The sequence below is a fragment of the Cyprinodon variegatus genome, unplaced genomic scaffold (genome assembly GCF_000732505.1).
Source record: "Cyprinodon variegatus isolate N-32 unplaced genomic scaffold, C_variegatus-1.0 Scaffold635, whole genome shotgun sequence".
Taxonomy (NCBI): Eukaryota; Metazoa; Chordata; class Actinopteri; order Cyprinodontiformes; family Cyprinodontidae; genus Cyprinodon; species Cyprinodon variegatus.
Genome location: NW_015151088.1, coordinates 311,571 through 321,482, shown reverse-complemented (window position 1 = coordinate 321,482; position 9,912 = coordinate 311,571). Strand labels below are relative to the sequence as shown.

Below are 9,912 nucleotides of genomic sequence, written 5' to 3'. Positions count from 1 at the left end.
ATGATGCAGACGACACAGCTGTGTGTCGTCTGCATCATACTGTAGTTAAGGAAATTCTGTTGTTGTTTATTAGAATCTGAGTGAGGGGGACCATGTTAATATTAAATAAAAAGGGCCCTAAGATAAACTCTTGTGGAACGGCATGTGATTTTTTTTGGTCTCTGATGTAAAATTACCTACTGACACATAGAAGTCCCTGTCTTCAAGTAGGAATTAAAGCAGTCAAGTTCTGTACTAGAAAGGACAGCCCAGTTTTCCAAGTGCTGTAATAAAATGGAGTGATCAACAGAGTAAATGCTGCTCTGCGGTCCAGTTATACCAGTGCTGTGGTTCTTTTACAGTCTACATTTCTACAGTTGTCATTAAATGCCATTACAAGTACAGTCTCTGAAATGTGGGTGAGCATGGTAGCCTGAATGGAAGAAGTCAAAGCAGCTGGCCATTGTAAGAAAGGCATTTAACTGACACAAATTTTCTGATAATATTACTGATGAAGGGGTGGGGGTGTCGAGATGGGCCTGTAGTATTGCAGTTGCTGTTTTTAAACAGCAATTTGATCATTCCTGTTTTTAGGGCCTGGGGGAAAACACCTAATGAAAAGGATGTGTTTATTAGTCTAGTTAATCAAATGTTATGACAGAATGGGCTTTGTTAAGGAAGGCTGTTGGTAAAACTTGGACATAGCGGGAGGAAGAGCTTAGTTGGTGTATGATTTCTTCTAAGTTTTGTAGTTTATTTGGTGAAATCAATAAATTTTGTCTAGATTTGTTTTAATCAATTCACTCTATTTCCCAAAATTTGAAAATTTTGTTTCAATTTTTTCTAGTGACAGACACCTTTGGTAGTGTTGTTTTTTTTGTTCTTTGGTTTTGTTAATCACTTGTCAATGATTTCAGAAGATGTCAGAGAAGAACAATTCTCTTGCATTATTCAATTTTGAGTTATATCAGTGAAGTCTCTCTTTACAGGTGTTATGGGGAACCTAGAGTCTAGGCCATGTCCTGGTTTTTGTGTCAGCCATTAGTTTCTCTTCACAGTATGGATGATTAGTGGATGTGAAATCATGCCTTTCAATATGTTTTTTAGTACCCTGTGTACCTGATCTGGTGGAGGCCCGAGTGGTTTGCGAGTCCGGTGGAGTAATGGTGTCCTGGCAGCAGACCAAAGGGGCTTCGTCCTACACAACAATGGCACAGGGCAGCGGTGGATACGCTTCAGTGTGCAACAGCACTACAACGTCTTGCCTTTTAGATGACGTGCTGTGTGGCCTGAATTACTCTATCACCGTCATTGCTTCAAGTGACACGTGTAGCAGTCCTGAAAGCTCTTCCGTGGAGATCGACACAGGTACAATCCTGTTTCAGAATTTAATGTATCTTTTATCCTATAATTTAATTGTGATATTGTTTTAAACCACTTTTTTTTCAACTGTTGGTTTGTAGTGCCATGTGTGCCACAGAAAGTTACAGCTGAGATGGTGTGCAGCAATAACACTGCCATATTATCATGGGAAGAAGATGAGGGGGTCACTTCGTACCATGTGGAAGCCTTTGGACCCGACGGTCACCTAATGTACTGTAACAGCATTGAAAACAGCTGTGAGCTTCCTGGCATGCACTGTGGCCAGCGCTACAACCTAACAGTCACAGCTCAAGACGGACGCTGTGACAACAGCAACGCCTACCTCAGCCTAAAGTCTGGTAAAGAAAAAAAAATGATGACCCTTTATATGTTTTTTTGCAGGTTTTCTTGTCATTTAAACATTTTGTTTTATCTATCATATATCCCATGCCCTAATTTGGACCCGCATTTGTCACAGCCCGCTCTAACAAGATGATAGATTATGACCCTTGATTCCCACCTACTGAAGGATAAAATTTTCTGTTTGTGACATTTGCATGCAGCGGGCCTTAAATCATTGGTTGAACAATAAGTATAAAAGCTCCTCTTTATAGGGACAAATGGTTGCCCGGTTGATAGAGAACAAGCATTGGGACACAGCTACTTTTCTAATCAAAAAGTTTGGTGGCAGGATGTAATAACTATATATAACTGTTTTTAAATATATAAGATATATGTAATAACTTCTGACATTCAAATGTCTCTTATTACAGCCTATCTTATTGTCTATATGGACTGGATATGTAAAGATAATTAGAAATACAGCCACAGAGGTCCAGTTTGTGCTTGCTCAGAGTATCTTTCTGCACATTTTGCCCTCTCTATTGGAGAGTTTTACCCCATCAGTCTTGCTGCTGTTCAAGTGAATGCTATTGCCACCTATTGGCGTGGTGTATGTCTTTCAGTGTTTAGGGCTCTATCCTATTTGGTTCTAAGCTGAATTTGAATGCAGTATATTGAACCTAGATTCACTTTCTAAATAGTTGATCATTGTTCATAAACCTGTTTCACAAATTTAACCTTAGCTCTCAACAAGTTTAACAATGAAAATACCCGATGAAGAAAATTGAACTCATTACCTTACATATGATGATGGGGACCTTATTATTTTATGCAGAGACAATGCTAAACATGCCGTTAACCTTTTCAAATGGACGATAAATGATACCAGGTTCTAGTTTTTTACTGTAGTTCCTGGAAAAGATGTTAATTATAAATAAATATAAAATAATTTATATCTATTATCAAAGCATTGAAACAATAATCCTGAACACACTTAGTAAAATCATTGTTCTTCTCAAACACACATCAATGTTGGTTGAATCAATTACATATTTTAGCTTTCAATGACTTTGCTATTGTTGTAGTTTACATTTCCATTAAAAGGATTAAAGAGCAGGACCTCTTAAAGTTTAACTTTTTCTCACAACCAGTTCCTTGTAAGCCCACCAACGTCAGAGCTTCCCTACGCTGCCACACAAACTCTGCTGCAGTGACATGGGAGCGGGCCAGCGGAGCAGCCTCTTATGTTGCAGTGGCTGTTACTGCAAATGGGAGTCACAGGGCAGAGTGTAATAACACAATGAGCTACTGCGACTTGGACGACCTGCATTGTGGACAGACCTACATTGTCAGTGTGTTTGGCCAGGATGAGTCGTGCTCTAGTGTGGAGAGCAGCGAGTCTTATGTACGGACAGGTATGAACTCAGCGTCCCTAACTGTGGCAAGATTTGCACAGAAAATACTGTTGTGTTTTTTAAAATCTCTATCCTTTTCATCTCTCAGCTCCATGTTCACCTCAGAATGTGACTGTAGATGCACAATGTGCAGAAGGGGGCATGGTTGTTTCCTGGTCTCCCAACCCTGATGCCCAGTACTTCCATGTGGCGGTAGTGAGCAACACTGGAGCGAGATTGTACTGTAACTCCAGTGACAATGCTTGCTCTATAAACAATCTGCCTTGTGGGCAGCACTACAACATCACAGTCATATCTGTTAGAGATACTTGTGAGAGCAAACCAAGTGCTGTGGTAGCAAGTTCCTCAGGTGAGCATCAGATAATTACTGCTTCAAAGCTGTAAAAATTACCTTTTTAATTAAGTTTTTAGGAATTGGAGGAAAAGTTTGGAAAAAATATATAACAGGAATAGATAAATCAGAACAATGAATTTTAATAAGTAAAACATTTTCTCATTCTCTTATTTTCAACAGCCCCATGTGTTCCTACAAAGCCTAGTGGCCATCTGGACTGTGTGTCAAACTCAGCATGGGTGACATGGACGCCCTCAGCTGGGGCAACCAGCTACTTTGCACTGGGCATAGCAGCCAGCGGTCATAACTCCAGCTGCTCCTCCTCATCCTCCCCCTGTGAAGTAGCAGATCTGAAATGTGGGACTCTCTACATCTTCCATGTCACAGCAATTAACAGGCACTGCAGTAGTAATCACAGCATCACCTTTGAGATTGAGACAGGTATTCACTATCACTTCCTAAACAATGTGGAGTTTTTGTTATAGTCTGACCTCCTGATCACTAATTTTATCTCATAAGAACTATAAAGATCATTTCTATTTACGCATCACCTTTACATATGTTTTTGAATAACCAAAAACATTGTGCCAAAAGTTATGCCACCAGTTAATTATTATTATTTTTTTTGGTTAAATGTTCGGGATTCTCAGCTTTCAAGCATTAACTAAATGGTTTTCAGTATTCAAACTTCTAATAACTGATCAGAGCAGATTTGGGAAAATTATTGGTTTACTTTAAAGCTGTTAGCTTGTTAAATAGAGAACTCCTTATTTTTTGTTTAAAAATAACTTTTTTTTTCCTACAATTTTTACAATTTTCTTCTACCTCATTGGTCTTTGTGTTGTTTTTTCATTTGTTTTATTTTTTGATGCCATAAAGCTGTGACTCCCACCCGGGTGTACTCGTACCCCAAGTGGTCCACTAGTCCATTGCAAGGGGTACATAAAAATATTTTATTTCCTACGTAGTAAAATTAAATAGGGCTGGGATCTGTTCTGCTTTGTGAGGACTCAATTAAACACCTAAACAAGTTTTTTTTGTTCTATGTTTGAGTTCATATTGAGCTGTGACCCCCATCCAAACCAAGCAGAGGAACAGACTGGATGAAGAGAACAGCCTGGTATCAGCTGTTTTTCACGCTGATCTATCGGAGCTCATCAAAGCAGCTTAGGTGTCTTGATGAAAACAAAGTAAAACTAATTAAGTCAATCTGACAAATTTTTGTTCTGTATTTTGTTCCCAATTCATCAAGTTTAAATGTGATTATAAGGCAGTTACTCAGAGGAGCTCCAGTAATATAAATATAGGTTTGTAATATGACTTAATTTAGTATTTATATTTGATTCCTTACTAGCTTCCAGGCATTTAGTTGTTTTTTTTTTATTTGAGACGGGAAGAATGAATTACCTGATAATTACAGTAAATGCTCAAATTAAAAGATTAAGTAAAATAGTTCTTCTTATTTCATAATCAGTTACTGTACGTTCCACATTTGGACAATTATCAATACTTTTAACTGAGAGCGGTTGTCATGGTAAGTCAAAATGCCCAAAGGGGTACACAAATCAAAAAAGGTTGGGAAACGCTGCTGTAAAGGACCAATTTACTGCTTTTTGACATCTAAACTAGTTTTGATCCTATAAACCTAAAAAAAAAGACTTTTCCATCTATTAGTGTCAATATTTTGTTCTATAGCTACACTTGAATTAGTTTAAGAAAAACAGTTGCTGATTAAAAATTCTGATCTAAGATCTTACTTTTCTAGACTGTGGCTAAAAAAATAATTTGATTTGGTCCAATTTATTTTCATAACCTTGTAGGAATTACTGAACCCTATCTTTTTGGTAAATGTATGCTGTTGTTGTTTTTTTAGGTCCCTGTGCTCTAGAAGCCATCAGTGCAACAACTTCATGCAACAGCAACACCATCCTCGTTGAGTGGAAGCAAATGCTGGACTCCCCTCTCTACCTGGTTACAGCTGAAGCTGAGGATCAAAGGCAGATTTCCTGTAACAGTTCATCAAATTGGTGCATCCTCCAAGATGCTCGCTGTGGTTTGCACTACAGCATCATAGTCTCAGCTTCTTCTGACAAGTGCAGCAGCCTAAGAAGTCCCCCAACAAAGATCAAAACAGGTATTTTGTGATTTTCCCATAACAAAATTAGTTACCTTAAACACACATTTAGTGCCGTTCTTTGTATCCTTTAGCCCCCTGTGTCCCGAGCAATGTGACAACGGTGCCGCTGTGTGAGAGCAAGGGGGCTGTGGTTTCATGGGAAAAATCTTCCGTGGCCTTATCTTACCAGCTGACGGCCACAGGACAGGATGGGCACTTTGTGGACTGCAACAACACGGCGAACAACTGCACCCTGTCTGACCTTCACTGTGGTCAGAGGTATAACTTAAACATCACTGCTGTAGGAGAGAACTGTACCAGCTACCCCAGCCTCTCATCTTTTAGAACAGGTATATCAGTCAGACCTGTGTAAAAACATTTTGGCTAAACTTGGATCAAATTGTTCATAGTTTTGTAGCTGATGCAGGCTGCAGCTGAAAAGTGTCAAAACATAGAATGCTCACACTTAAAATAGCATGTCTGCAAAACATAAAAAATTATGTTGCCAATGACTTTAAAGTGTTTTTAACAACTTAATCTAAAAAACTGAATAAGCTGCGACAGCCTGTGTGCGCATACTTGAAAAAATTATTGGTGAACCTCGATTTGATTTAATTAGAGCATTATTTTTAGTAGATCTTTATCTGGATTAAACAGCTTTATTTGGCAAAATTGCAAATCCTTTTCAAAATCTATCAGATTTACAGTATTTATGGACTCAGATTAAGCCGTTTCAAAGCTGTTATGAAGATTTTGTAAAAGATGCATGCTTGGTTACACAGTGATTTAACCTGACTACTGTTTACTTGACCTGATACCTATTATAGAGAAGAGTTACCCAAGAGAATGACATGGCAATATTTATGGGTATGACATTTTTGGCGGTCTAATTGTGTGAAATTATTCAAAGTTCAAATTCAATTAATCGAACAATGGGAAAATCCTAGAATTCAGCCCATATACACGTATAAAAATGTAGAACACAAATTGTTTTTAAAACTAATTTCCCATTATTCTGCCAGTGTAAATTTATGAATTTCGCTCCTTACTGTATATATTTTGCATTTAAACCTACAAAAACATACGAGATCAGACTGGCTTTAGAATTCACTCTTTGACTTATTGTTTTGCTCACAGTTCCTTGTCCACCTTCTAATCTCACTGTGGATATCGACTGCCGGACCAACTACGCCAGTCTGTCTTGGGATTACAGTGAAGGAGCTGTGGAATATTTTGGAAATGCAGCATCTATGGATGGACGAGCACTCTACTGTGACAGCAGTAACACTTCCTGTATGCTTGAAGGCCTACAGTGTGGTGACACCTACAACTTCACACTTAAAGCGTTTGATGGTATCTGCAACAGCTCCATCAGCTCGCCTCTGCAAAAAGGAGCAGGTGACTATGGGGTTCATCAATATTCTTTTTAAAGTTAATGTTTCCACTTTGAAAGGTAAAATAAGCTCTTTTTTTTGTTCAGCTCCTTGCCCTCCATCTCGTCTGAATGTTCGGATGCAGAGGATAAAACAAATGTACTGGGCCATGATATCATGGGACAAAGTCAACTGTTCAGACGTTGAGTATTTGGCTGAAATCAAAGGGCAGATTGGAAACAACCCACAAAAGCTGATGAAGGTTTCCTCCTACTGGCTGCTTAGGCCTTATTTTGAGCTGCCAATGCCTTGTAGTACAGCTTTTACTGTAGCTGTCTACTCCAGAAACTCTGGTGGAGTCAGCAAGCCATCCACAATCTTCTCCGGGATCACAGGTATGATTTAATTTGAACACTTTTCCAAAGGAAAACAAAAATCAGATGAAAGTCTACTTGTGTGAGTCAGATAAGTTTAAACCAATTGATAAAACTGCATGATTTCCCTTAACTCATGTAATTAACAGTTCTGTATTTGTATATCTTGCAGAGCCCTGTGCTCCACAGAGGGTGAAATACAGTGGGAGCACGGCATCGGCCATTTTGTCCTGGGACGCGTCAGTCTTTGCAACAAAGTACACCGTGTACAATGTCTCAGGGGGCAGCCATGTGAAGCTCTGCAACACCACAGAGCTTTCATGTCAGCTGACCAACTTCAGTCCTGAGTCCACCAAAGTAACAGCCACCAACGCTGTGGGAGAAAGCAACCCAAGCCAAAACATAACAGGTCTGTCATTTGACCTCAGATTCTACAACATTTCAAGATGAACTCATTTATGTGTTTTTTTTTTAAACTTTAGGAAGAAAAGTGTTTCTAGTTTTGATTCTATGTTAAGATTTTCCAGAAGGCTGCAGATTAAGTTAAGAAAGTGGGAGGAGTCTCTGGCATTAACAGAGCAGACCCTCCAGTTAGCCTTTCAGTTTCCCTCACTGTCCTCTGCAGGGCCCTCTTCACTATAATTTTGCTGTTTTGATATTAAAATCAGATGTAATCCTCAGTACCACAACTATGCACACTCTAAAAAAAAAGGAAGCTTCAACTGAAATGAATTGCTTCAGTTGGTATGTAATGGAATTATGTTTGCCCAACTTAAATTCCAACTTATAAATTATATAAATTAAGTTGGATAAACTTGATTTAATTACTAATTACCATTTGAAGTAACTGACTTAAGTTGGAGCAGCATTCTCTTTTTAAAATGTGTGCATCCTAGACATAGATTATGATCCCAAATCTAACCTCATATTTTAGTGTGTTCTTTTCTTTTCTAAGCAGTTCAACTATATTTCAATTACATTTGTTAATACTGTGCCGATCCACAGCCAACAACAACTTACAAAAAAAAAAACAGATCTGGTTTAATTCCAGTTCTAATGAAATGCACAATAAAGCCATATCATTCAGTAAAATAGAGACATGTCAAAGGATAATCTTCATTGACACAAACTCCAAACTGATCATAAAAATATAAAGATAACATACAATAACACCACATAATTCCACTATGATTGGCATTAAAAGATTGCCTCTTTTAGCGAGGTAAAAAAATGGCTTAAGGCGTGAGGGCATGGGGTACAATGAATATGATCCCAGATGCTAATATAAGACTTGTTTATGTTCCTCAGGTCCAGTAAGTTCACGCAGAAAGCGAGATCTGCGACCCACGCAACTTTATGCTTATGAAGAAGAAAGTAAGTGATTCTTTTACAGTACATTGCAACTATTAGTTTTGATATTAGAGATGTCATTTTTATTCTCTTCTGTCTCTTAGATCTTGAAACCCCAGAGGTGTTGTCTGTAACAGTAAGTGGAGGGTCCTTGTATGTCAAGTGGAGGATGGTGAAGGGCGCTACCGAATATGAGATCATCATTGAAGAGGAGCAGAAGGCGGGGCAGACAACTCAGCTGCCCAGAGTGAGATATACAGATGGGGATTTTTACACAGAGATGGACCTCAAGCCCATGACCACCTACTGTGTCAGAATGGCAGCAAAGGACGACCTCAGCCAAAGCAACTACTCTTGGCCAACATGCAGAAAAACGGGTGTTTTGTAAAGGAAACAATATAAGCTGATAGAGACTGGACGAAAGAAAGATTTTATCTGGTTTAAAAAAACTGTCTTTTCCAATAAGTAGCATTCATCACAGATTTTTTCTGGTTTGTTCTCAAAGAACTTTAGGAAGAAAACTCAAATATGATTGCATTAATGAGGCCAATTATTTTCTTTAAGGTACATTTTACTAATTTCAGAGAAATGATAATCAAAACGGGGACAAACATTTAGCCATTTTTAGCTGTCTAAAGATATTGCTCAAGTCATATTTATCAAAAATTGTTACATGTTTAAAATAGCTCATTAGACATTTTGGATGATTGTTAACCAAACTGAAAGCAATAAACTGATTATTTATCAAGAGGTATCTTTAAAACCATCCTGTATATTTTCTTGGTGATCTCCTTGTGAATTTTTTTCTTATCGGTCCTATGATGATGAAATAAATAAACTAATCTATGACTTATCAAAAAAATACCTGTGAAATGATTTTGTTTGTAAAACCTAAAAAGTGTGTCCACTGTGCACCTGGAAAATATTCACAGTGCAGCATTTTTCCAACAATGATTGGACCAAAGCACAGATTTCCACAGGTCTAATGTCCATTTATTGTGATCTTTAGCCCAAGCAAGTCTCTTCTGCTTGTTGCCTGTTCTTAGCAGTGGTTTGTCTAGTAGCTTTTCTACCATGAAGGTCTGATTCACACAGTCTCCTCTTAACAGTTGCTCTAGAGATGTGTCTGCTGCTAGAACTCTGTGTGGCATTGACCTGGCCTCTAATCTGAGCTGCTGTTAACCTGTGATTTCTGAGGCTGGACTCGGATTAACTTATCCTCCGCAGCAGAGGTGACTCTTGGTCTTCCTCTCCTGGGGTGGTCCTC

At 38.4% G+C, this 9,912-nt stretch overlaps 1 protein-coding gene across 1 annotated transcript in view; it reads left to right on the top strand.

The window, feature by feature from the left end:
* The window catches only part of LOC107096593, a 49,030-nt gene extending 39,528 nt beyond the window's left edge, over positions 1–9,502 (top strand). The window contains exons 48-59 of the mRNA XM_015393322.1: positions 1,087–1,347; positions 1,443–1,700; positions 2,835–3,098; positions 3,187–3,447; positions 3,613–3,873; positions 5,306–5,566; positions 5,641–5,898; positions 6,686–6,946; positions 7,029–7,316; positions 7,468–7,704; positions 8,604–8,669; positions 8,750–9,502. Coding sequence (XP_015248808.1) covers positions 1,087–1,347; positions 1,443–1,700; positions 2,835–3,098; positions 3,187–3,447; positions 3,613–3,873; positions 5,306–5,566; positions 5,641–5,898; positions 6,686–6,946; positions 7,029–7,316; positions 7,468–7,704; positions 8,604–8,669; positions 8,750–9,033 — 2,960 coding nt within the window. The 3' untranslated portion in view covers positions 9,034–9,502. The remainder of the gene's footprint in view (positions 1–1,086; positions 1,348–1,442; positions 1,701–2,834; positions 3,099–3,186; positions 3,448–3,612; positions 3,874–5,305; positions 5,567–5,640; positions 5,899–6,685; positions 6,947–7,028; positions 7,317–7,467; positions 7,705–8,603; positions 8,670–8,749) is intronic.
* Positions 9,503–9,912: the final 410 nt, after the last annotated feature.